This window comes from Sorex araneus, chromosome 2, assembly GCF_027595985.1.
Source record: "Sorex araneus isolate mSorAra2 chromosome 2, mSorAra2.pri, whole genome shotgun sequence".
NCBI classification, from domain to species: Eukaryota; Metazoa; Chordata; class Mammalia; order Eulipotyphla; family Soricidae; genus Sorex; species Sorex araneus.
The window spans coordinates 51,542,976-51,567,736 of NC_073303.1; the positions used below are offsets into that span (position 1 = coordinate 51,542,976).

At 62.3% G+C, this 24,761-nt stretch overlaps 1 protein-coding gene across 2 annotated transcripts; it reads left to right on the plus strand.

The window, feature by feature from the left end:
* Positions 1-339: 339 nt before the first annotated feature.
* On the plus strand, positions 340-11,035 carry TMPRSS3 (transmembrane serine protease 3). 2 transcript variants are annotated; one of them, XM_055128620.1, is made up of 13 exons: positions 340-460; positions 3,281-3,391; positions 4,505-4,621; positions 4,695-4,818; positions 5,488-5,613; positions 6,372-6,415; positions 7,596-7,758; positions 7,984-8,150; positions 8,799-8,894; positions 9,472-9,474; positions 9,618-9,760; positions 9,977-10,129; positions 10,906-11,035. In XM_055128620.1, exons 1-13 carry the CDS (start codon positions 367-369, stop codon positions 10,921-10,923), a joined length of 1,359 nt encoding a protein of 452 aa, XP_054984595.1. In that variant the 5' UTR covers positions 340-366; the 3' UTR covers positions 10,924-11,035. The 2 variants fall into 2 exon arrangements, with proteins under 2 accessions (XP_054984595.1, XP_054984594.1); XM_055128619.1 differs by lacking the exon at positions 9,472-9,474.
* Positions 11,036-24,761: the final 13,726 nt, after the last annotated feature.

Here is a 24,761-nt window from a genome sequence, read left to right on the forward strand (position 1 = left end):
ACGCGCAGCAACCATCGGGAGCCGCGGGCGGGCCTTATGTGAGTGCTCGGGCCGGGGGGTGCGGGCGGCCGCGCCCAACTGGAGAGTGAGTCCCGGGACAGGCCGGGGAGACGGCTGGACGGCCCGTGCCTCAGTGCCGAGGGCGCCATGGCCCACCAAAGGCTCTGCGATGAGCCCTAGGGCCACGGGAGGGGGTCAGCGGCCACGCAGCGTCCCTAGGGCTGACCGCGGAGGGGGCTGCTCTGGCCGTCAGCCTTGACGCTCGTGAGGGGCCGGGCCCTTGGTGACGGGGACGTTCTCTTCTCTCCCGGAAAGGAGGTGCGGGAGGAGGAGGAGCCGCCCCTCCGAGGCCCTGAAGTCGTCACCATGGGAGAGAGCGACCCTCCCGCCTCAGAAAGCCCTTTCTCCTTCCGGTCCCTTTTCGGGCTGGACGATCTGAGGATAGGCCCCACGGCCGCAGGTAGGCAGAGCAGGGGCCCCGACAAGGCGGACACAGCTCGGGGGGGCCCCCGGGGTCCCTAGGGCGAGGGGCCGGAGGGGGCTTCCCCGCTGGCTGGGGCGGGCCCTGGGAGGCACCTCTGCTGGGGCCCCTGGGGCTGGCGGGCAGGCCTGCCAGGGAACCCCTGAGGGCCTGGGGTGTGCCCCCCGCTGGCCGCACCAGGCCCCAGAAAGCAGGCACGTTGGCCGTCCCGGAGAGCAACCACCCCTGTTAGGGTCCGAGGCGGGCGGGGGGCCTGCGGGCAGCCCGGAGAGTGCACTGCTCCGCTCCTGGCCCCTGGACACTCGGGCTGGCGAGCCCTGAAGATCTGCCCACCCAGGGGCCTCCTGGGACGCCCCCCCACAACTGCCGCGGGGAACTGCGGGCCAGGGCCCGGACTGGCCTGCTGGGCTGGCACAGGGACCTCGCAGAGCCGGTTCTCGGAGGTCAGAGCGGCCGGAGAGGGGCAGCGGGGCGGGCGCAGAGCCCGGAGCACAGGCGGGGAGTGAGCCCTGAACCCACTGGCTGTGGCCCCCAGGCCCAAACGGATGTCTGAGCAGAAAGGCTGGAGCTGCACTGCCTGGGGATGCCTTTGCTCTGTTCATGTTGGGCCAGGCCGAGCAGTGGTTAGTGCTGCTCCCGGCTCTGTGCTCAGGACTGACTCCTGGCTCTGTGCTCAGGGCTGGCTCCCGGCTCTATGCTCAGGGCTGACTCCTGGCTCTGTGCTCAGGGCTGACTCCTGGCTCTGTACTCAGGACTGACTCCTGGCTCTGTGCTCAGGACTGACTCCTGGCTCTGTGCTCAGGGCTCACTCCCAGCTCTGTGCTCAGGACTGACTCCTGGCTCTGTGCTCAGGGCTGACTCCTGGCTCTGTGCTCAGGGCTCACTCCTGGTTCTGTGCTCAGGACTGACTCCTGGATCTGTGCTCAGGGCTGACTCCCAGCTCTGTGCTCAGGACTGACTCCTGGCTCTGTGCTCAGGACTGACTCCCGGCTCTGTGCTCAGGGCTCACTCCCAGCTCTGTGAGCAGGAATCACTCCCGGCAGGGCTTGGGGACCACATGACGTATTGGGGATGGAACCCGGGCTAGTTGTGTGCAGAGCCCTGCCCCCGGCACCACCTCTCTGGCCCCTGGGAGTGGAGATCCCGTGGGTGGTTGGCAGGAGGGAAGATGGGCCGTGCAGAGAGAGGCTCCCAGTGTAGACCTGGAAGAGAGTGGGGCGGCCGCGTGTGCTAAGATGAGCCTGGCCTGGCCTTCCGTGGCCCCAGGACCCCGTCCCGCTCGTGGGTCTGTTCTCGTCTCCCCCGAGCACCCCAGGCGGGCACTCCCCTGCAGCTGCTGCTGCTGCCCCCGGGGCCGGGACATACGTGACTGCAGCCTCGTCCTCACTGTCCACCCGCAGAAGCGTGGCGGGTCCTCAGGGGAGCAGGCCCGCGGCCCGCAGCCCCCCGGCTCGTGCTGGGACCCTCGTGGCCCCCCTCGGTGGTGAGGAGGAGCAGGCGCGACGGGCTTCTTCCCTGCCGGGCAGCCGGCGTCACTGTCACCGCAGCAGTGCAGGAAGCGCTGGCCCTGCCCCGCCCACCTGGCCTCACCCCGCCCACCTGGCCCCGCCCCGCCCTCCTGGCCCCGCCCACGGTCACGCTGCTGGCTGAGCCTTCTCTGATCCTGACCGTGCCCTGTTCTGGGCTGGGGGGCGGGACCGTGGCGGGTGCCGGGTGCAGCCCCCAGCGCCCCCAGGGCTCCCTGCGCCCAGCAGGAGTGACCCCCAGTGAGCGCTGAGCCCCGCCAAGGCAGGGGCAACCATCAGGAGCGCAGTTGCCTTCCTGGGTGTCACGCGGTGGGGTGTCCCCACGCGGGCGACCTCTGGCCCCTGGCAGCTCTGGCCCTCAGGGCCTGGTTTTGTTTTTATGTATTTTAATTTTTATTCATTTTTCGCTTTTTGGGTCACACCCGGTGATGCTCAGGGGTTGCTCCTGGCTCTGCACTCAGGACTCACTCCAGGCGGTGCTCAGGGATCACCCCGGGAACCACATGTGCTGCTGGGTCTGGACGCAGGCGGGTCCCGTGCGAAGAAATGCCTTAACCCCTGTAGGTCCCTCTGTCGCCTCACAGCCGCTCACACAGGCTGTGAGCAGGACAGGCCTGCTTTCCAGGGGACGCCACGTCCGGACACACCCCAGTGCCCACACACTCACGTGCACACACACCCCAGTGTCACACACACTCACGTGCACACACACCCCAGTGTCACACACACTCACATGCGTGCACACCCCAGTGTCACACACACCCACGTGCACACACACCCCAGTGCTCATGCACTCTACATGCACACACACGCACACCCCAGTGCTAACACATACAGGCAGACACCGCCCGCTCACGCGCTGCAGGGAGTCGCCTTCGGGAGCTTGGGCCCTACTTGCCCCCCATGTATGAGTCTCTGAATCTGGGTGGTGTGAGACAGGAGAAATCTCCCTTTGGGAGGTGACAGAGCTGAAATCAGGGTGTCGGCTGGGCCCCACGCCTGTCTGTGGGGCTCTGCGGCCCCCGGCTGGGGGTCACCCGCACCCGCCTTCACCTCCCCTTTCCTGCCGGAGGCCGTACACCCGTCATCACGGTCCCCCCCAATTCCTGCTCATCGAGGACGTCCGTCCATCTGTCTGTCGGTCAAGGTCCAGGTTGAGTCCAGGCCGGGTGTTGACAGGGGGAGCGGGGCCGCGTGTGTCCCTGCCGCCCCCCGGGCCCCGAGCCCTGCCCTGACCCTGGGGGCCGCCCCGGCTCTCCCCTCCCTGCCCCAGACGCAGACGCGGTGGCCGCCCAGATCCTGTCTCTGCTCCCCCTGAAGTTCTTTCCGGTGCTCGTCGTGGGGGTCATCGCGCTGATCCTGGCGCTGGCCGTCGGGCTGGGCGGTGAGTGATGCATTATTCAAGGCCCCGGGGCAGGCGCTGAAACTTTGATGAGCCTGATGCGGAGCGCAGCCTCGGCCAGGTGGGGTGCCGGGGCGCGGTGTGGCCAGGCGCCTGCCGGAAGGGCCCGGGTCAGCGGCTGAAACCGAAGCCCGGTGCGGGGGGGGGGGGGGGGGGGGGGTGGGGGTGGGCTGGAGACAAGGAGACTCTGTGGGCGGGGCCACGTGACGCCCGGGACAGGCCCTCCCTCTCTCCGGCAACGCGACTGGGCAGGAGGGTGGGCGCTGTCCCCTCCGCCCCCCCCCCCCCCCGTGGCAGCTCACTGCCCCGAGTCGCTGAGTCACGGCCCAGGCCACGGAGCGGGGGCTGAGGGGCACCCGGGACCCAGGGCAGAGGGAGCCACGGGGAGGCCGGGCTGGGGCTCCTCCGCGGCTTCGGCTCGGGCAGACTCAGGCCCATGCGGGTCCGGGTGCCCTGCCACCCCCATGCGGGCCACAGGGGGTCCTGGGGTCACGAGGGTTTCCTGGGGGCTGTGGGAGGTGACGTCACAGGGTCATGAGGGCCTCAGGGGTGTCATGGGGCGCCGTGAGGGCCCCGGGACAGCCCCCGTGCCCTGTGCCACCCATGACCCTGTGACCCCGTGCCCCCGTGACCCCCATACCCCCATGCCCCCGTGCCCCCGTGCCCCCATGCCCCCGTGTCCCCCGTGCCCCCGTGCCCCATGCCCCGTGCCCCCATGCCCCCGTGCCCCCATGCCCCCGTGCCCCCGTGCCCCCCATGCCCCCCATGCCCCCGTGTCCCCTGTGACCCTGTGCCCCATGCCCCGTGCCCCCATGCCCCCGTACCCCCGTGCCCCATGCCCCGTGCCCCCATGCCCCTGTACCCCCGTGCCCCCCGTGCCCCCATGCCCCTCGTGCCCCGTGCCCCCCGTGACCCCATGCCCCATGCCCCATGCCCCCCATGCCCCCGTGCCCCCTGTGACCCCGAGCCCCCATGCCCCTGTGACCCCAGGCCCCGTGCCCCCCATGACCCCCATGCCCCCCATGACCCCATGTCCCCCATTCCCCCGTGCCCCCGTGCCCCCGTGCCCCTGTGACCCCGTGCCCGTGCCCCCAGTGCACTTCGACTGCTCGGGGAAGTACCGCTGCAGGTCGTCCTTCAGGTGTGTGGACCTGGCCGCCCGCTGTGACGGCGCCTGGGACTGCCGGGACGGGGAGGACGAGTTCCGCTGCGGTGAGTCTCGCGGGGGCCGGGGGGCCGGGGGTCCAGGGGGCTGCTGGCCGCTCACCCCGACCCCTGGTGGCAGTGCGCGTGAGCGGGCAGCACGCAGCGCTGCAGGTGTTCACGGCCGCCGCCTGGAGGACGCTGTGCGCAGACGACTGGAGGGAGCGGCACGCGGACCTGGCCTGCGCCCAGCTCGGCTTCCCCAGGTGCCGCCGCCCGTGCCTGGGCTCAGCAGCGGGGGGGGGTGGGGTGGGGGGGGCGGTGCGTGCGTGCGTACGTGCGTGTGTGTGCGTGTGTGTGTGTGTGTGCGTGAGTTCGTGTGTGTGTGATGCTATTGTGTGTGTTGGAGTGTATTGGTGTGTGTGTCCGTGTGTTGTGTATGTATGTGTGTATATGTGTGATGTGTGACATCTGTGGTGTGTATGTATGTGCGTTGGTGTGTGTATGTGTGATGTGTGACATCTGCGGTGTGTATGTCTGTGTGTTGGTGTGTACTGGTGTGTCTGTGTTGTGTGTGTGTGTGTGTGTGTGTGTGTGGTGTGGGGCATCAGCTCTGCTCATTACAGAGCCCCAGGGGGGCGGGGGTCTGCAGGGCTGGGTGTTGTGTGGAGGGAGACGCCTGGGGGTCAGTGGGGTCAGTGGTCAGCTTGGCTGTAGACGTGGCCCGTCCCCACCACCACGGCTTCAAGGGCCTCAGTCCCGCCCATCTCACCATCCCCCCTGAGTCCAGCCCCTGCCCCTGCCCCTGTCCCCAGGGCCCCAGAGGGGGCAAGCCCTTCTCCCGACCCCCCCGGCGTGTGCCGGGCCAGCCTGCCTGGCACCCAGGGCGGGGCCGTGGGCTGAGTGGACCCCCTGCCCCCCTGCTCCGCCCGCAGCTCGGTGAGCTCAGCGGCCCTCAGGGTGGACTCGCTGGAGGAGCGTTTCCGGGGGGACTTTGCCTCCATCAACCACCTCCTGCCCGACGAGAAGGTCACGGCGCTGCAGCACGCCGTGTACGCCAGGTGGGGGCGCAGGGCCAGGCCCAGGGTGCCGCCTGACTCCAAGCCCGCAAATGGGCTGGAGAGGGTGGAGGGGGGTGCGGGTTCCCAGGAGCGGGTGCAAGAGGGGAGAGGGAGGGAAAGAAAGGAGAGAGGGAGAGAGAGGGAAAGAGAGTGAGGAGAGAGAGGAGAGAGAGGGAGATAGGGAGAGGGAGAGAGGGAGGGAGAGGAGAGAGAGGGAGGTAGGGAGAGGGAGAGAGGGAGGGAGAGAGAGAGGGAGAGAGTGAGGAGAGAGTGAGGAGAGAGTGAGGAGAGAGAGGGAGAGAGAGAGGGAAGGAGAGAGAGAGGGAGAGAGTGAGGAGAGAGAGAGAGTGGGAGATAGGGAGAGGGAAACAGAGGGAGAGAGAGATGAAGAAGTGTGCTGAATGCTGAGCCCAGATGCTAGTGCTGGGTGCCCATGTGCCCAGGTGCCCATGTATGTATGAGCCCATGTGCCCCTTGCCTGTGTGCCCATGTACCCATGTGCCTATGTACCCGTGTACCCGTGAGCCTGTGTGCCCATGTACCCGTGTACCCATGAGCCTGTGTGCCCGTGAGCCCATGAGCCCATGTGCCCATGTACCCGTGTACCCATGAGCCTGTGTGCCCGTGAGCCCATGAGCCCGTGTGCCCATGTACCCGTGTACCCATGAGCCTGTGTGCCCGTGAGCCCATGTGCCCGTGTGCCCGTGTACCCATGAGCCCGTGTGCCGAGAGCCCCGCCAGGTGTCTCTGTCCCGCAGGGAGGACTGCGCGTCGGGCCGTGTGGTCACCCTGGCGTGTGCAGGTGAGTGTTCCAGAGGCGGTCAGAGCAGAGCCCAGAGGGGGATGGCTGGCCAGTGGGGTCCCCGGGCACATCTCCGTCCCCCACCCCCCGCACTGTGCCCTTGTTCTGGAGAGAGGGGCTCACGCGTGGGGAGGTCCCAGCAAGTCTCCCTCTAGTTCAGACCCTGGACTCGGCTGGGGGTGCTCCCGTGGGCCCCGACCTCTCACCCGGGGTCCCTGTGTGCTGTGGGAGTGTGCAGGGCCCCAGCTTGCCCGCCTGAGTCTGTGGGACATGGGGACGGGGGTGTGGGCATGTGTGGGTGTGAGTGGGCGTGAGTGGGTGTTTATGGGTGTGTACGTGCACGCGTGGGCATGAGCACGCATGTGTGGGCATGAGTAGGCATGTGTGAGCATGTTCCAGTGTGTGCGGGCGTGTGCAGGCATGTGCAGGCATGTGTGGGTGTGTGTGAGCATGTGTGGGCATGTGCAGGCATGTGCAGGCATGTGTTGGCATGTGCCAAGTGTGTGTGGGCATGTGTGGGCATGTGCAGTATGTGCTGGTGTGTGTGGGCCTGTGTGGGGTGTGTCTGGGTGTGTGCAGGCATGTGCTGATATGTGCAGGAATGTGCGGGCGTGTGCTGGTATATACAGGTGTATGCAGGTGTGTGTGGGTGTGTGAATATGTGCAGGCATGTGCTGATGTGTGCAGGCATGTGGGCATGTGCTGGCTTGTGCAGGCATGTACTGGCATATATGGGCATGCGTAGGCATGTGTTGATGTTTATGGACATGAGTAGGTGTGTGTGGGCATGTGCAGGCATGTGCTGGCATATGCCAGTGTGTGCAGATGTGTACAGGCATGTGAAGGCATGTGCAGATGTGTGCGAGCTTGTGCGGGTGTGTGTGGGCGTGTGTGGGCATGTGTGGGTTTGTGGGTGTGTGCAAGCATGTATAGGCATGTGCAGGTGTGTGCGGGTGTGTGTGGGTGTGTGTGGGTTTGCGGGTGTGTACAGGCATGTGAAGGCGTGTGCGGGTGTGTGTGGGTTTGCGGGTGTGTGCAAGCATGTGTAGGCATGTGCAGGTGTGTGCGGGTGTGTGTGGGCATGTGTGGGCGTGTGTGGGTTTGCGGGTGTGTGCAAGCATGTGTAGGCGTGTGCTGGCATGTGTGTGTGTGTGCGGGGCCCCAGCTCTCTCTCCCACAGCCTGCGGCCTGAAGCTGGGCCGTGGCCGCATTGTGGGCGGGAACACGTCCTCTCTGGCGCAGTGGCCGTGGCAGGCCAGCCTGCAGTTCCGGGGCCAGCACCTGTGCGGGGGCTCCGTCATCACGCCCACGTGGGTGGTCACCGCCGCACACTGTGTGTACGAGTGAGTGGGGGCTGTCGCGCGGGCTGGGTGGGACACCCCACGGGTCCTGAGTGCGGGGAGGGGCGGGGGCCGAGTAGGGCATGGCGGGTCTCCAGGGGGACATGGGCTGACCAGCGGCGAGGCCTGCCCGGCCCTGAGACTCGGCCCTGGGCCCCTGGGGGGGCTCCCGCCTGCCTGTGCTCTCCGACCCCGCCCCGCCCACTTCTGCCTCTCTGTCCCTGGCAGCCTGTATGAGCCCAAGTCCTGGACCGTCCAGGTGGGGCTGGTGTCCCTGGACAGCCCGGTGCCATCCCACCTGGTGGAGAGGATCGTCTACCACAGCAAGTACAAGCCCAAGAAGCTCGGCTACGACATCGCGCTCCTCAAGCTGGCCGCGCCCCTGGCCTTCAGTGGTGCGTCGGCCACGTGTGGACACGGGCCCCATGGCGCAGGGTGACCGGCTCTGTCCACCCCTCCGTGCTCCCGGGGGCGGGACTGACCCACTCAGGTGGCCCGCCGGGTGTTGCTGGGTGAAGACCCTCTCAGCCGGGGCTGGTGGACGGGCCGTGCGTCCCCTTCGGCCTCCCCGGCAGGAGGACACAGAGACGCCCGTTCCCTGGTGGCCCAGGGTTTCTCCCAGGGCCGAGCCTGGTCCGTGAGGGGTGTGGAGAGCCCGGAGGGGCCACCAGGAGGGAACTGCCAAGACTGCAGGGCTGACCGGTCAGGGAGCAGGAGCTGCGGGGAGGGCACGGCTGGCTGCTCGGGCCAGCAATGGGCCACCCCCATGGGTCACTGACCAGTGTCCCCCCACGGGTCACTGACCGGTCTGTTGCCCCCGCAGGGTCCCATTACCTGGCCAGCGGGTGTCCGTGTTGTCCCCCGGAAGCCGAGGGCTGGGTGGCAGGGGCAGGAGAGGGCCCCGAGGGGCAGGTGTCGGAAGCACGGAGTCGGGTGGGACGTGCCCCTTCCAGGCAGGTGTAGCGGGCCCCGCGGCTCTGTGGCTCAGGGGCTGTGGGTGCAGCTGGGGGCCAGGGTGCCCCTCACCGTCCCCCGCATTCTAGCCATGATCCAGCCCGTGTGCCTGCCCAATGCGGAGGAGGACTTCCCCGAGGGGACGCTGTGCTGGACGTCGGGCTGGGGGGCCACAGAGGACGGAGGTCAGAGCCCGCGTGCCCCCAGCCCCCGGGTGCGGGTCAGGGTGTCGGCCCGCGTGTCCGGGCGGGGCTTCTCCCGACTCTGCTGCCTGGGCCTGGTGGCCGGGCCGGCCACAGGGCGGAGACCACCCCCAGCCCTCAGCACTGGGGCCGTGAAGGGCCGGGAGGGGTGGTGGGCGGGGCCGGGAGGGTGGTGGGCGGGGCCAGGGCTCTGCTCGGCCACCAGATCTGGGTGTGGGGTGCCACTGGAGCAGTGCCGGGACGAGTCCTGGAGTGGACCCCGAGGGACAGGTGTCGGGGCCGCGGGGGTCTTGGGGACCCCTCCGGGCACCGTCTCCAGAGCTGCTTCTCCGGAGCTTTTCCGGAAAGTCGAGTCCGTCTTTTCTAATTCCTCCTGGGCTGTCTCGGAGCCAGTGTGTCTGGGGCCTGTCCCTCGGCCTTCACACCTGCCCCTCCGCACCCCCCCCCCAAGCTGCCCAGTCGTTGCCGAGGCCCCTGGAGGCCCTTCCCCCGTGCCCGGCCACTCTGGCTGGCTTCCAGCACTGCCCTCCCCGGCCCCGGGCTGGGCGCGGCCCTTGAGCTGGTCCCAGCACCCCAGGCCCTGCAGGAAGCTCCGGGAGCCTCAGTTTCCCCCGCCCTGGCCTGGGATGCCCTGCTGAGTGTGGGGAAGAGCGTGGGGTGCCTCCGCCCCCGCTCACCACCCAGCCCCGCTGCCGCCCGTCGCAGGTGACGCGTCCCCCGTGCTCCAGCACGCGGCCGTGCCCCTGCTGGCCAACAAGGTGTGCAACCACCGCGACGTGTACGGCGGCATCATCTCGCCCGCCATGCTGTGCGCCGGCTACCTGCAGGGCGGCGTGGACAGCTGCCAGGTGGGCAGCAGGTGTGGCCGGAGGGAACACCCAGGGTGTGGGGACAAGTTTGCCCAAGATAGGCCACTGGGCCCCACCCAGCCCGTCCCTCGGAGGGAGGCAGGGCCTGGGGGAGGGGAGCTTCGGGGGTGTGGGGACCCCCTCCCAGGGCACGAGGCAGGAGATGGGGAGACGGGGGAGGGGCCCCGCCCTGCCAGTGCCTCTTCCCGCCCGTAGGGGGACAGTGGGGGGCCCCTGGTGTGCCAGGAGCGGAGAGTGTGGAAGCTGGTGGGGGCCACGAGCTTCGGTATTGGCTGTGCCGAGGTGAACAAGCCCGGGGTCTACACCCGCATCACAGCCTTCCTGGACTGGATCCACGAGCAGATGGAGGTGGGCACCCGCGGGGGTGCGGGCCGGGCGGGGGTGACGTCGCGGGAGCACAAGGCGGCAGGCACTGGCTCGGCAGGGGAGGGGGTGCCGGGGTGGGTGTTGCTGGTGTGGGTGTCGCCGGTGCTGGGGGTGGAGGGTGGCAGCTCCCACCTCAGGGTGCCCGGCATGTGCTGCCAGCGTGTGCCCTGCTCCGCCCAAGGGCCTTCTCGGATCTGCTGGTGGCGGCACCGTCGGCCGCGTGGGGAGTCGGTGCTCATCTCAGGGAGCTCCTGCTCCCCCCAGCAGCACAGCGCCCCGAAAGCCAGACTCTGCCCAGAGTGTGGGGCTGGGGGCCGCTCCTGGGTCTCTACCCACATGAGGAGAGGGTCTCTGTCCTCCACGTGGGGGCCCAGAGCAGGCCCGCCCCCCGGCCCGGGGCTCTGACATTCACCTGCGGGTCTCCCAGGAAGACCCCATGCTCCGGGTCCGCCCTGTGTCAGCTGGGGGCACCCAGGGCCTGCTCTGCATCAGCTGGGGGTCCCGGGGGCCCGCCCTGCGTCAGCTCCTGCCCCCACCCACCCTGCTGCCCCCTCACTGTGTCCTGCGGCTTAATCTGGGTTGTTCTGACTCCCTGGGGGCGGGTCCCCACAGAGCTGAGATGCGGCCGGCTGTGCAGGTGCGTGTGCCGTGTCTCTTCTCTCGGTGCCCCTCCTGCCGCACACACCCAGGGCACAGAGGCGAGAGCCCAGGACCCCATGGCCGGGCGGCCCAGGGCTGACTCTCTCTCTCCATTCCAGAGGGACCTGAAGACGTGAGAAGGGCCGTCCCGAGCGCCCGAGTTCCTGCATGGCGAGACCCCTGCCCGGGTGGGCTCTCAGCTGCTGCAGCCCTGTAGAGCCAACAGAAGGACTGTCCCTGCCATCCCTGCATCCCTGCATCCCTGCATCCCTCCGTCCCTCCATCCCTCCATCCCTCCATCCCTCCGTCCCTCCATCCCTCTGTCCCTCCATCCCTCCATCCTTCTGTCCCTCCATCCCTCTGTCCCTGCTTCCCTCACTCCCTCTGTCCTCCCCGTCCCTCCATCCCTCCATCTTGAGCTTCCACCAAACCTGGCAATGACCTTGAGGCGACCTTCACTAAAGCATTGAGGCGGGAGCACCCCAGAGTGCTCCCCTTGCTCCTCTGTGTCTCTCTGCGGGGGTCGCCTGCTCCGAGACAGAAGCCCCGGCCCTGCCAGCACGGGCCTTGTGTGGTGGCATGGACTCCACACACACATGGCTCTCCGTGGGTCAGGCCATCCCTGTTCTACCACTGAGGCAGGGGCAGGCTAACATGGGATGCCCGAAGTCACACAGCGGGTCTGGGGTGTCACCCACGAGACTCCGGGCTGGAATCGGGGTCTCAGCAGGACTGCCGCGGGAACCTGGGGCCTCCGGGCCCTACTTCTGGTGGGGGGGGCGGTGGACCCCAGGGTCACCAGAGAGGAGGTGCTGCTGGTGCCGCCCATAGCAGCCGAGAAATCACCCTGAGAAGGTTCCCAGGACCCGGAGCAGGTGTGGGCAGCCCGGGAAAGCCCCTCCCGGTCAGGCCGTGTTCAGACAGCTGCAAAGGCTGGGGGCGAGGCTGAACAGAGGGAAGGCGCTGGCCTGGCCCACGCCCACCAGGTGTGACCCCGGCACTGCATTTTTCTCCCAACACCACCAGGGGTGACCCTGAGCACAGAGCCCTGAGCACCCCGGGGTGGCCCAGAACCAAACAGAAGAATCTGTATGGCTGTGGGACCCCCAGGGTGCTGTGGCTTAAGCCCTGGCACCGTGTCCCCTGGCCCCCCAAGTCCAGCTGGGTCTGACCCTCGTGGCCTCTGAGCACCCATCACTGTGGGGAGCACTCCACACGCAGGGATCTGAAAAGATGATGGGAAAGTGTACAATGGGACCGAACGTGTCCAGGCCACTGAGGTACCTCGTCTGTTCTTCTAACGGGGGACTGACGCCCATGGCTGATGCCGCCTTTGGGGGCTGTCCCCTTGGGCATCTCCTAGAGGAGAGCATGCGGCCTGCAACCGGGTGGGACAAGACTCAGGTGTGGGCACGGTGGTCCTGGCATCTGCGGCCCTGCTGTTGGTGTCTGATTCTGGCGCCCGTGGCCATCATGCCCGTGGCGCTGGTGCCCGTGGCCGTGGTTACTGTGGTCCTGGCCCCCGTGGCTCCGGCTTCACCAGTCCCTGCCTCTGGCTTCACCAGTGTGCATGCCCCACACGAAGGTGCCCACACGCACTGGGACCTGAATCGGGGGTCTCCAACGAGACCGAGTCCCCTCACGGACGGTCCGGGTGGTCCCGAGGCTGCTCGGACTGTGGGGGCGGGAGGAACGGATGGGCCGGAGAGCCCCGCCCCAGGACGCCGGTCTGGGATGTGGAGGGTCGGTCCTGGCCATCACCATGTGTGTCTGGACGAAGGCTCCTGTGTCACCCCGCTAGGGGTGTGAGGCCAGGAAGGGAGGTGGGGTCCCCTCAGCCCTCGTAGGACGGTGCCTGTCCACTCTCGGGGGCCCCAGGTAGTGCGAACCTGTCCGGGCAGGCGGGGAGGAGGAGGGGGAGCTCAGCGTCTCCCCAGCCCTGGGGGGCTGGAGCGGGGGACCCCGCAATTCTGTCCTCTCCACGCCGAGTGGCCGGCAGGGGTGGGTTCGGGCTAGTGTGGGGCCTGGCCAGCAGTTAGCGTCTGCACTGCGGGGTCAGGATTCGCACTGGGGCCACGTGGGGTCCTGCCGCCGAGAAGGGACGGTCCCTGGGGCCCGCGGCCAGAGCCCTCCCCAGCTGCAGGAGAGAACCCGCGACGAGAGGCCGGCGGGTGTGGGGCCGCAGCCGCCTTCCCCAGCAGGGGCTCCCCGTGTCTTGAGAGCCCGCCCCCCCCCTCCCCCCCCCCCCCCCCCGACGGTCGACCAGGAAGGAAGGCCTGGCTGGGGGTGGGGGCACAGGACAGGGGCGAAACCCTTCCCAACGCTCAGCACCCTCCCCCCAGGCTGGAGAACCACAGCCGGGACTGGTTGGAGCTGCTCTGGCAGCTGTGCTCACGGCTTGCAGCCGGCCTGTGACCGTGACAGGAGCGGGGGATGGAGACTGTCCTGCAGGACAGGGCGGGGGTGCATCAGCCTCCCCCTTCTCATGGGAGCAGTTTGCCGAATGGAGCTCAGATGTCACAGCTGGGCCACGGGCCACGTGAGGCTAGAGCCAGGCTACTCTGCCCCGCTTCACTCTGCGTGTGCGTGCGTGCGTGCGTGTGTGTGTGTGTGTGTGCGCGCGCGAGTGTGTGTGTGCATGTGTGCGTGTGTGTATATGAATCTGTGCATGTTATATGTATCTGTGTGAGGAGTGAGGGTATCACGTGCTGTGTGTGCTTGTGCATCTGCGCTGTCTGTCTGTCCTGTGTGTGTCTGTGTCTGCATGTTCTGAGCATGTGTCTGCATGTTCTGAGCATGTGTCTGTGTCTGTGTGTTTCGAGCATGTCTGTGTCCGTGTGTCTGTGCCTGTGTGTGTGTCTGGGTGTGGTTGTGGTGATGTCCTTAGCTCTGAGCAGTGTCTGGGATGTGCGTCCCCCACTGTTCCTCCCCACCTCCAGCAGCCCCGGCAGCCTCTCCAGCAGGTGACTGAAAAGGGTGTGGGGAAGGAAGCAGAGGCTGTGCCTGCTGGTCCCCGGCCAAGCCCTCGTGTGGCCTCAGCTGACCCCGCAGGGCCCGACGGGGCTGCCCAGAGGCCCTGCTGCCCTGCTTCCCTGCAGGGACTTGACATGCAGCCGGGTGTGGCCGGGGGAGCCGGCGGAGGGCTCTGAGCCGCCCCTGGGGCCCCTGGGTCCTTGCACGGCTCTGCCCTTGGCTGACACGAGTCCTTTGTCGCTGCCTCAGGCCCTTGTCCCACCCGCGCCCTGGCCCAGGAGACTCTGCCCATGGCCGTCCTGCCATCCCCTCCTCGGGGCCCCCCAGGGGACAAGGGTCTCCTGTCTGCATGTCTGTCTGGGCTCTCGCTCCGCCCCAAGGATGTCCCGGCCCAGTTCCCCTCTGTCCTGGCCTCTGCAGCTCATTCCTCTTCCTTTGCAAGAACGTTCCACTCTTCTGCACCTTTCTGATAAAAAATAGTTATTTATTTATTTAGTTATTTTGGGTCACACCCGGCGATGCACAGGGGTTCCTCCTGGCTCTGCACTCAGGAATTACTCCTGGCAGTGCTCGGGGGACCATATGGGATGCTGGGAATCAAACCTGGGTCGACCACGTGCAAGGCAAACACCCTCCCCGCTGTGCTATCGCTCCAGCCCTTACAGAACACATTTTTGTGTGCTAATTTTGTACTTCATAACTTCGCAGAATTCTTTTTAATATTTCCGAGAGTTCCTTTTGAAGGTCCCTTGGGTCTGTGTTAAGTCTGCCCGTAGCTGTCGGGGGCCTTGCGGGCACCCCTCTTTGGGCTGAGGTGAATATTACTAGTTTGCCTTTCTTCCCCATGAATTGTATTGGATTTCATCAAAGCTCAGTGGCTCCTGGGAGTTTTCCTCTCTGACTTATTGACACGGCACGTTGCATATGGGTTTCCTGACGCGGGGCCAGCCTGCAGTTCTATTTGCCAGTGTGTAAATTCCTCCTTATCTTTTTGAATCAGGTTTAGTAGCACTTTTGTTGACAAAGTTTGCATCTAAGTTCATGAGAGAGATTGGTCTGTTGCTTTCTTTCTGTTCCATTTTGCTGGATTTGGGTCCAGAAAGTGCTACTTTCATAAAAAAAACTGGGAAGATTCATTTGACTCTCTCCTATTTGGGGGAAGAAATTGTGCAAAGTCAGCATTAATTCTTGGGAAAATGGTTGGCTTTGTTGAGATTCCAAGTTAAGAATTTCACTTATTTGATATTTAGAGCCATTCAGATTTTTAATTCCATGTTAGTTGAGTTTTAATAGCTCATGTTTTGAGGAATTAGTTGATTTCTTCTGTAAGGTTTAGGGGTTTAAGTTATTATCATTGTTACTATTTTTACAGTATTTCTTTGCCAGCGTCTGAATGGCTGAAAGGTCTGTAGTGATGATTCCCATGCCACTGATATTGGTATTTATGTTTTCTTTAGAAAAGTTTTATAGGTATGCTAATTTTATTACTTGGTCCACAGAATTAGCTTTTTGTTTCATTGATTCTGCTGTTTTCCTATATTTAGTATCATTGATTTCTTTCTTCTTCCTGAGGATTCATCTTTCTCTTATGTTTCTAGTTTATTTTCAAGGCAGGAACCTCGGTGTTTGATCTGAGACCTTTATAATTTTTATTTATTTATTTTAATTTTTATTTATTTATATTTTTGGCTTTTTGGGTCACACCCAGGAATGCTCAGGGCTGACTCCTGGCTCTGCACTCAGGAATTACTCCTGGCGGTGCTGGGGGACCATATGGGATGCTGGGAATCAAACCCGAGTCGGCCGTGTGCAAGGCAAACACCCTACCCACTGTGCTGTCACTCCAAGCCTCAATCTGAGACCTTTTATCAAGTTAACGACAAAATTTCCCTCAGGATCACTTTGGCTCAGAGGGTCCCAACCCTATGGCCTGCTGTCCCTCTCCAGGGGACTGTCACCCAGCAGCACCTGCCCCGAATCTACCTTCTTTACTGAAGAGACAGAAACAATTGCTCCCAAGGCCACAGGTGCCCGTGGGGCCTGGAGTGGGTCATTCCAGCACCCCCGGGTGAGTTTCACCCACTTCCAGAAGGCGGCTTTGGCGGAACCCCACCCCTTCTGATATGTCAGGTATCCATTTATTTATTTATTTATTTATGATGTGCTCTAGGTTTTTTTTTCATTGAATTGCCATGAGATACAGTTACAAGTTTCATGTTTGCGTTTCAGTCACACAATGATCAAACCCCCATCCCTCCACCAGTGCACATTCCCCACCACCAGTGTTCCCAGTACCCCCCCCTTTCCCACCCTCCCCCTGACTCCATGGCAGACAGTTTCCCCCAAACTCTCTCTCTCCTTTTGGGCATTATGGTTTGCAATACAGATACTGAGAGGCCATCACGTTTGGTTCTTTATCTACTCTCAGCACACATCTCCCATCCTGAGCATTCCTCCAACCATCCCTGACTCAGTGATCCCTTCTCCATCCCAGCTGCCTTCTCCTCCAGCTCATGAGGCAGGCTGCCAACCATGGGGCAATCTTCCTGGCCCTTGTGTCTACTGTCCTAGGGTGTCAGTCTCATATTATGTTATTTTATACTCCACAGATGACTGCAGTCCTTCTATGTCTGTCCCTCTCTTTCTGACTCAGTTCACTGATCATGATACTCTCCATGTCCATCCACTTACAAGCAAATTTCATGACTTCATCTCTCCTAACAGCTGTGTAGTATTCCACTGTGTAAATGTGTCAGGTACCCTTTTCCATCCAGTTCTACTGGACACTTTCTTTTAAAACTTCCCCTTGACCTGTGGCTTCCTTTAAAATGGGTCATTAAGTTGCCATGGGTGAGAGACTTCCCCGGGGTCAGGGGTCAATTCTCCTCTACCCATGGCTGTCTGAGCAGGCCGACGCTTTGGGTTCTTTCAGATTCCTCGAGGCTTACTGATGAGCCAGCACGTATCTGAGCCTGGTCCGGGTGCGGTGTGGAGTCCTGTGTGGGTGTGCCAGGCGTTGCTTCCTGCAGCACAGCTCTTTCTCTTCCACTTCTAGCAGTTCCCATCTCATTCGTTCCTGGGCTCTGTTGCTTGGAGAGGACTTGGAGCTTTAAAACATTTTGATGCTAGTTAGTGTTTTGGGAGCTACTGAGTACCTGCAGGCCACGTCTTTAACTCTGAGCCACGTTCAACTTCTGCATCCCATCAGCCTCCCAGCAGACGGGAGGGAAGGGCCGGGAAATCCCTGGCACTGGCGTCAGCTGGCAGGAAACCCTTCTCCTTGCACTGTCTGTGGAACAGGAAGACCAGGTTGCACATGGGCAGCCCCTTGGGAGGGTTGGTCACGGGTGCGTCGGGGGACAGGCCAGGAGCACTGGGCTGTGTGGGGCTCCCACTGCACCATCCTCTTCCTCCATGAAGACATCCTGTGGAAGAGCCAAGGACATGGAGGTGCTGGGATCCTGTGGGGCGGCCTCTAGGGGTGCGGCTGACACGCGCCAGGGACACCTCCGGGCTGCCTCGGTGGGGATCAGTGACAAGGGAGAAACGCTGGCCTGAGACAGACGAGGATGATGACTGCAAGGACCCGAGTTTGAGTCAGCCTCCTCCCCCTGCATTCTTGTCACCTGCCTCAGCAATGTGTGGTGCTGGGGGGAGATCAGTCGGGGGGCGAAGCTTCCACCACTGGACTCTGAGAAAGTTCCAGTGGACTCTAGTGACAGGACTGGGGCAGGAATGTTCGTGTCCCACGTGTGTAAAACATAGAGTGGGGACTCCAACAACTACAAACTCATAGAAAGGGAACCCCAAAAACAACTCATGGCGAGAATAGAAATAGCTGACTCAGAGAGAGCCCCAAGAACTCACTCTGAGGGTGGGAACTCCAGGGACAACTTAGAGACGCTCTAAGAACCTGAGAGTTGGTTCAATGGGGGAGCCCTAACAATTACCTTAGAGAGAGGGAACCCAATGGTTACCTCAGAGGGGGAACCCCAATGGTTAACTCAGAGGGGTAACCCCAACAGTTACCTCAGAAAGAGAACCCCAACAGTTACCTCAGAAAGGGATCCCCAATAGTTACCTAAGACCCCAATAGTTACCTCAGACCTCAACAGTTACCTTAGACCCTAACAGTTATCTCAGCGAGGGAACCATAACAGTGACCTCAGACCCCAACAGCTAACTCAGAGGTGAAACCCCAACAGTTATCTCAGAGAGGAAACCCCAATAGTTACCTCAGAGAGGGAACCCCAACAGTTACCTCAGAAAGGGAACTCCAACAGTTACTTCAGAAAGGGAGCCCCAATTGTTACCTCAGAGAAGGAACCCCAACAGTTACCTCTAGAGGGAAGCCCAACAGTGACCTCAGAGAGGGAGCCCCACAGGTGCTCATAGAGGGGAAACCCAGGAATTAGCTGAGTGGGGGACTCCAATGTCAACTATATGGCCTTATCCTGCAGTGGACACTCTCAGGAGGGCATATGCACCAGTCAGGAGTCCCCCCAAGGTTATGCTTCACCCCAGACCCCCTGGGTTCCTTGTGTTTGGAGACAGGTAAGGGCCCGGGAAGGAAAATCAGGCAAAAACAACCTGGAGCTCAAACCAGCTGTGACCTTTGAGCCTCGGACCCTGGAGGGCACGTGAGATGCAGAATTCTGGGCCAGGCCATGGCTGAGCCCTGGGAGGAAGGGCCTGGGCTCACCCAGTGCTCCCCCTCGGCAAGACCCCAGCTACGGACTTCTGGGGGTCGCATTTATTTATTTTTTATTTTCTAAAAGAGTATTTATTTATTTTGCTTTTTTCGGGGGGGGTCACACTCAGCGATGCTCAGGGGTTACTCCTGGCTCTGCACTCAGGAATTACTCCTGGCGGTGCTCAAGGGATCCTATGGGATGCTGGGAATCAAACCCGGGTGGGCCGTGTGCAAGGCAAACGCCCTCCCTGCTGTGCTAGATCCAGCTCCCCCCCTCGGGGGTCTCCTCCATCTGGGACTCCCGGGCTGTGTGCTCGAGCACTGCTCCGCTTCCCTCAGATAAACGTCTCACTCCACTGCTCGTCTGCTCCCTGCAGGTCTTTCCTGTGAGGGCAGGAGACAGGCCCAGAGAGACCTGGGCCGGGGGGAGCTGCAAAGAGCGGATTGCTCGCTCCAGCCGGGCCCACCGTGGCCTGGGAAACTGGGCAGGACCAAGGGACTCAGGGGCAGCTTGGCGGGTGCCGGGCGCGCCCAGAGACGCCTCACGCGGTGCCACGGAGGCTCTCCCGGTCGTGAGGAGGCGGGGGCGAGGCAGCTCCTCTCGGCCCTCCCCGAAGTCACCTGCGCCCGTGGGCCCGGGAATGCGGCCCCTCTCAGCGGTGGCTGCCCCACCCGTGTGTTCTGAGAGGCCCAGGCGATCCCTCAGGGCCTCCATCGGTCACACCAGGGCCCTCAGCCTGTCGCGCCCGACTTCTCTCTGGCACAAGTGAGGGGGGGGCTGCAGCTTTGCCTTTCGCTCCTGTGAGCCGTGGACATCGAAGGATGTTTCCCTGGCGGCTCAGTGAGGGCACAAACCCTCCTTATAATAATCATTATTATTAACCTGCCTTACGATCACGATCACAATCACGAAATCCCATTAATCACCGATCTCTTGGGCGGGCTCAGTAACATCTCATTTCGTCCTTTCCCTGAGATCTTAGAAGTCTCTCTCGACTCGGCCCTCCCAGTGATGTCACACTGGGGGCTCTTCAGGGTCAGGGGAATGAGATCCAGCTTGTTACTGGATTTAGCATATGGATACACCATGGGGAGCTTGCAAGGCTGTCCCATGTGAGCAGGAAACTCTCAGAAGATTGCCAGTTTCTCCCAGAGGGAGAAGTAGGCTAAAGATATCATTTCTGGGAGCTTACTTTTAAGTCCCTCTCTGGATGTTGGCTGTTGATGGGATTACACACACCTGGGTTCCTCTGCGGGTACCTTCATGCATGAGGCCTGTCCGAACGTGTGGAGAGGGGCCTCGAGCATGGCTATAGCTAGGTTCCGGTGGTCTTCGGCCGCCGGAAGCTCTGCTCGGGGTGGGGAGGGAAGCTGGAGCCAATCCCCTCCGAGGGGCCCCGGGGAAGACAGCCAGGCGTGCGGGCAAGAGACTCTCTGCCTTATGATAATGATTATTACTATCGTACCCAAATCCTGGAGCGGTAGCACAGTGGGTAGAGTGTTTGCCTTGCACTCAGCGGACCTGGGTTTGATTCCTCCATCCCTCTCGAAGAGCTGAGTGTATCCCGCCCGCATGGCAGAGCCTGGCAAGCTCCCCGTGGCGTACTCGATATCCTAGAAACAGTAACAACAAGTCTCACAATGAGACATTACTGGTGCCCGCTCGAGCAAATCCATAAACAACGGGACGACAGTGACAGTGACAGTGCTATAGTGCTTCAGTGCTATCCACAACCCTGGCAACATGACCGGGGTGTGTGTGTGTGTGTGTGTGTGTGTGCCCCACGCCACGTGGCGGGAAACCATGTGGCCCAGCCCTGGCCCAAGGCTCAGGGGGTGGGAAGCAGGGGCGTCAGGCAGGCCTGGGCGGGGACGGCTCCTCCATTTCCGGAGACTGCCAGGAGGAGCCCGTGCCGCCCTCCTCTCCTTATGGGACGGGGCCGCCCTCCCTCACGTCCGCCACATCCACGTGCCCGAAATGAGAAACGGAGCCTGAGCCCGCAGCCTGCGGTGTCCAGGAGGAAGCCAAAGGCCCGTGTGTGTGGGGACAGGTGTGGCCACCGGTGGAAGTGGGGAGTCCAGCCTCTGTGGTTGGGGGGCTGGGTCCCGAGGAGGCGAGGGAGGGGCACTTAGTCTGGGGGTGCTGCCGTGTGGGGCCCAGAGGCCACAGCTCCACGCGCTCCGGAACCCCGTGGTCAGTCGGGCCGGGCTGGCCCCGAGAGCGGAGGCAGCTGCCCCGGCCCTCGCATTGGGCCCCGATGCCAGCAGTTCCCGGGCTCTGGCCAGCACCAGCAACTCGGGTGTCGGGGATCTCTGGGGTGGCCCAATGGGCGTGTGTGCCGGTGCCCGAATCTGAGAGATTACGGGCAGTCACGACCCCTCCCCACAGAGTGTTTGCCTTCAGGGAGGGTCGGGAAGCGGGCCATGGGGCAGTGCGTCAGCGGCCTGGCCGCGGGCAGCTCCAACGCCAAACACGTTCCTGATGGGCCTGACTCACAGGGGAGGGGCGGGGAGAGCAGCACCTCAGCAGCTCCTGTTTTAAAATTTCTCTTAATTTTAGTGTGTGTGTGAGAGAGAGAGAGAGGAGAGAGTGTGTATGTGTGTGAATGTGTGTGTGAGTGTGATTGTGTGAATATGTGTGTGAATGAGTGTGAGTGTGTGAGTGTGAGTGTGTATGGGTGTGTGAGTGTGTGTGAGTGTGTATAGGTGTGTGAGTGTGTGAGTGTGTGTCTGAGTGTGAGTGTGTGTGAGACACAGTGTGTTTTTTATTGAAACTTATTTAGAAAGATGTGAGGGGAAGAGGAAGACGGGAAACATCCCTGAGAGAGCCTGAGCGGCGAAGAAACAGATGGGCAAGTCAAGTGCGTGTTCAAGGGGCCCACGGGTTTGAGGAACCGGCCCCTGAGATGTGTCTGTCACATACACAGTCCCTGGGACACACACACACACACACACACACACACACACACAGACGAAGATGTTCATGACTGGGTTTTAGTCATAAATGTTCCAACACCTGTGCCTTCCCCAGGGCACACTTCCCGCCACCAGTGTCCCCAGGCCCCTGCTGCCGCCGTCCCCGCCCAGCCCGCCTCTGGCAGGCACTTCTCCCTCCCTCCCTCTCTCTCTCTCTCTCTCTCTCTCTCTCCCTCTCTCTCTCCCTCTCTCTCTCCCTCTCCCTCTCTCTCTTCCTCTCTCTCTTCCTCTCTTTCTCTCCCTCTCTCTCTCCCTTTCTCTCTCCCTCTCTCTCCCCCCTCTCTCTCTCTCCCTCTCTCTCCCTCTTCCTCTCTCCCTTTCTCTCTCCCTTTCTGTCTCTCCCTCTCTCTCTCTCCCTCTCTCTGTCTCTCTCTCCCTCTCTCTCTCCCTCTCTGTCTCTCTCTGTCTCTCTCTGTCTCTCTCTGTCTCTGTCTCTCTCTCTCTCTCTCTCTCTCTCTCTCTCTCTCTCTCTCGGGCTGTAGTTGCGACAGAGGCACTGAAGGTCGCCGGGTACATCCCTTTCCCTCCTTTCAGCACTCGGTCTGGCCAGAGTGATCGTTTCCAGTCCCGTTGTCCCCTGGTCCCCCCTGTCCTAACTGCGCTCCCCGATGGTGCTCTTAAAGGAAATCAAATGCTCTACATTTTGCATTGAAAACAGACCAGCTTTTGAAAAGAGTTCTGGAGAAGCCATTGTTTGAGCCCCATTTCGGGACCATTTTCAGGGACCGAGTGTGCATCAGTCAGGGCTGCTACTGTTAATGACTGTGAAAATTATCACTGTAGCACTGTCATCCCGTTGCTCATCTATTAGCTCGAGGGGGCACCAGTAACTTCTCCAGTGTGAGACTAGTTGTTACTGTTTTGGCATATCAAATATGCCACAGGGAGCTTGCCAGGCTTGGCCAGTAGGTGAGATACTCTTGGTAGCTTGCCGGGCTCTCCGAGAGGGACGAAGGAATCGAACCCAGGTCAGCCACATGCAAGGCAAATGCCCAACTGCTGTGCTATTGCTCCAGCCCTGTGAAAATTAATTACTGAGAAAAGGTTTCTGGGCATCACTATAAAATCCCCATGGTGAGAAAGAGACACGTTTGCTAGAGGGTGAGACTAGGAACACCCCCGGGGAGCTTCCAGCTAGAAACGCGGCGTGTGCTTGTCCGAGATCCTTGCGGGAGCCAGCGGGGGCAGGTGAGGGACACGGCGGCCAGCAGGGGCAGGTGAGGGACACGGCGGCCAGCAGGGGCAGGTGAGGGACACGGCGGGGGCAGGTGAGGGACACGGCGGCCAGCGGGGGCAGGGAGGGACACTCTCGGCCCCAGCTCACGCTGCAGGGAACTGGGCTCAGCCAGGCAGAGTGGATTCCATCATCGCAGCAGAGAGAAGTGCTCGGCGGGTGTGTGAGGGGGAAGGAGTCAGGGACCGGCCCTCCCAGCTGGCTCACACACGAGTGTAGGAAAGGGACTGACCCCAGGGCCAGCGGCGGGCGGTGATGCCCTCAGCATTGGGGAGACTCAGCGGGGGCCACACCCGAGTGCTGCCCGCCCCGCCCGGCTTCCCGGGCCCCGCGGAGGCCACCTAGCCCGAGCCTCATCCTCACCCTCCATTCCTCGTTTTCCATCTGGCTCCGTCTTGAGATTATTGGTTCATTCCACCAAGTCAGTTAGTCTTAGCCTCTGTGACGCGGATCCGCTCGACCCACCACTCGTGTCTGCTTCAGGTCTTTTCCTTCTTTTCTGTTTTTTCTTTTTTTTTTTAATTTTTATTTTATCACCATGTGGAAAGTTACAAAGTTCTCAGGTTTATGTCTCAGTTATACAATATTAAACACCATCCCTTCACCAGTGCCCATACTCCACCACCAAAAACCCCAGTATACCCCCTGCCCCCCCACCCCCAGCTGTATAACTGATGAATTTCACTTTATTTTCTCTTCACCTTGATTACGTTCCATATTTCAACACAAAACTCACTATTGTTGTTGGAGTTTCCCCCCAAAAAAGACAGCCCTACTGAGGAAGCATTTGATAATTAGTTTTCCATTAAAAGATTGTATGGTTTCAGTTTTTAGAAAAGGTCGAGCGGCCGCATTAGCGGCCTCGCAGTTCGGATGTGTCCCAGTCCCGCATCCCGGAGCCGTGTTAGTTGCTGCTCAGTGTCGCCGGGCTCCATCTGGAGAAGGTGTGCTGTCTGCACTTCCTCCGTTCAGATCCCCGGTGTTGCTGGCCCCAATTCGGGTCCGGAGCATTGTCCAGCCGCGTTGCTCACCAGAATGCCTGGCTGCTTCTCTGTTGAATGTCTTTTCTGTTTTTTCTAATTTTTAAAAGTTAAATCACCGTGAGCTGCACTGACAAAGCTTTCATGACTGGGTTTCAGTCACACGGTGGTCAAGCGCCCCTCCCTCCACCAGTGCCCACGTCCCACCACCACTGTCCCAGCGTCCCTCCTGCCACCCCCTGCCTCTGTGGCAGGCACACTCCCTCTTACTCTCTCTCCTTTGGGGCATTATGGTCTGCAGTACAGATACGAGAGGCCGTCACAGTTGGTCCTTTACCTACTCTCAGCACACGTCTCCCCTCCCGAGCATCCCTCCAACCCTCACTGACTCAGTGACCCCTTCTCTGTCCCAGCCGTCTTCTCCCCCAGCTCGTGAGGCAGGCTTCCTGGCCCTTGTCTCTACTGTCCTTCCCTTCCTCTCTCCGTCCTTCCTTCACTCCCTCTATTCCTCCCTCCCTCCTTCCTTCCTTCCTTCCTTCCTTCCTTCCTTCCTTCCTTCCTTCCTTCCTTCCTTCCTTCCTTCCTTCCTTCCTTCCTTCCTTCCTTCCTTCCTTCCTTCCTTCCTTCCTTCCTTCCTTCCTCCCTCCCTCCCTCCTTCCCTTCATTCTCTCCCTCCCTCCCCACCCCCTCCAGCAGAGTGAGGCGCAGGTGGGTGCTGGTTCCTAGATGCCCGTGGGTGCGCGAGGCCCCTCTCTCCGTGTCGGGGTCCCCTGTGCATGGTGCCGGGGACAGGGGCGTGGTCCGGCACACGGTGGACGCCTGCCCCGCCTGCTGTGTCCCTGCACTGCAGTGATGGGGAAACCGAGTCCCGTGGGCTTGGAGCGGGGACGGGCCAGGGCATGGGAGCAGGAGGGTGGCCCCGGACAGGGCCGGGGGCGGCGGCGGGCGGGCCCAAGTCACCGTGAATCACGGCTTGTTGACTCTGGAGATAGTCGGCCGAGTGCCTGCACCGTGTATCAGCCGGACCCGCCCTGGGCAAACGTCGGGGCCGTGCGGGCCGGGGCGAGGGGGATAAAAGCCGGCAGGGACCCGGGCCCGCATCCCCGCCACCAGAAGCCC

What these genes read in the sequence shown, in the direction of transcription:
- TMPRSS3 (XM_055128620.1), top strand. Translation starts at nt 367, where the DNA reads ATGGGAGAGAGCGACCCTCCCGCCTCAGAAAGCCCTTTCTCCTTCCGG. An exon ending in GCCCAGCTCGGCTTCCCCAG is followed by an intron (nt 4,819 to 5,487) that starts GTGCCGCCGCCC and finishes CTCCGCCCGCAG; the next exon opens with CTCGGTGAGCTCAGCGGCCC. An exon ending in GCGGCGTGGACAGCTGCCAG is followed by an intron (nt 9,761 to 9,976) that starts GTGGGCAGCAGG and finishes TCCCGCCCGTAG; the next exon opens with GGGGACAGTGGGGGGCCCCT.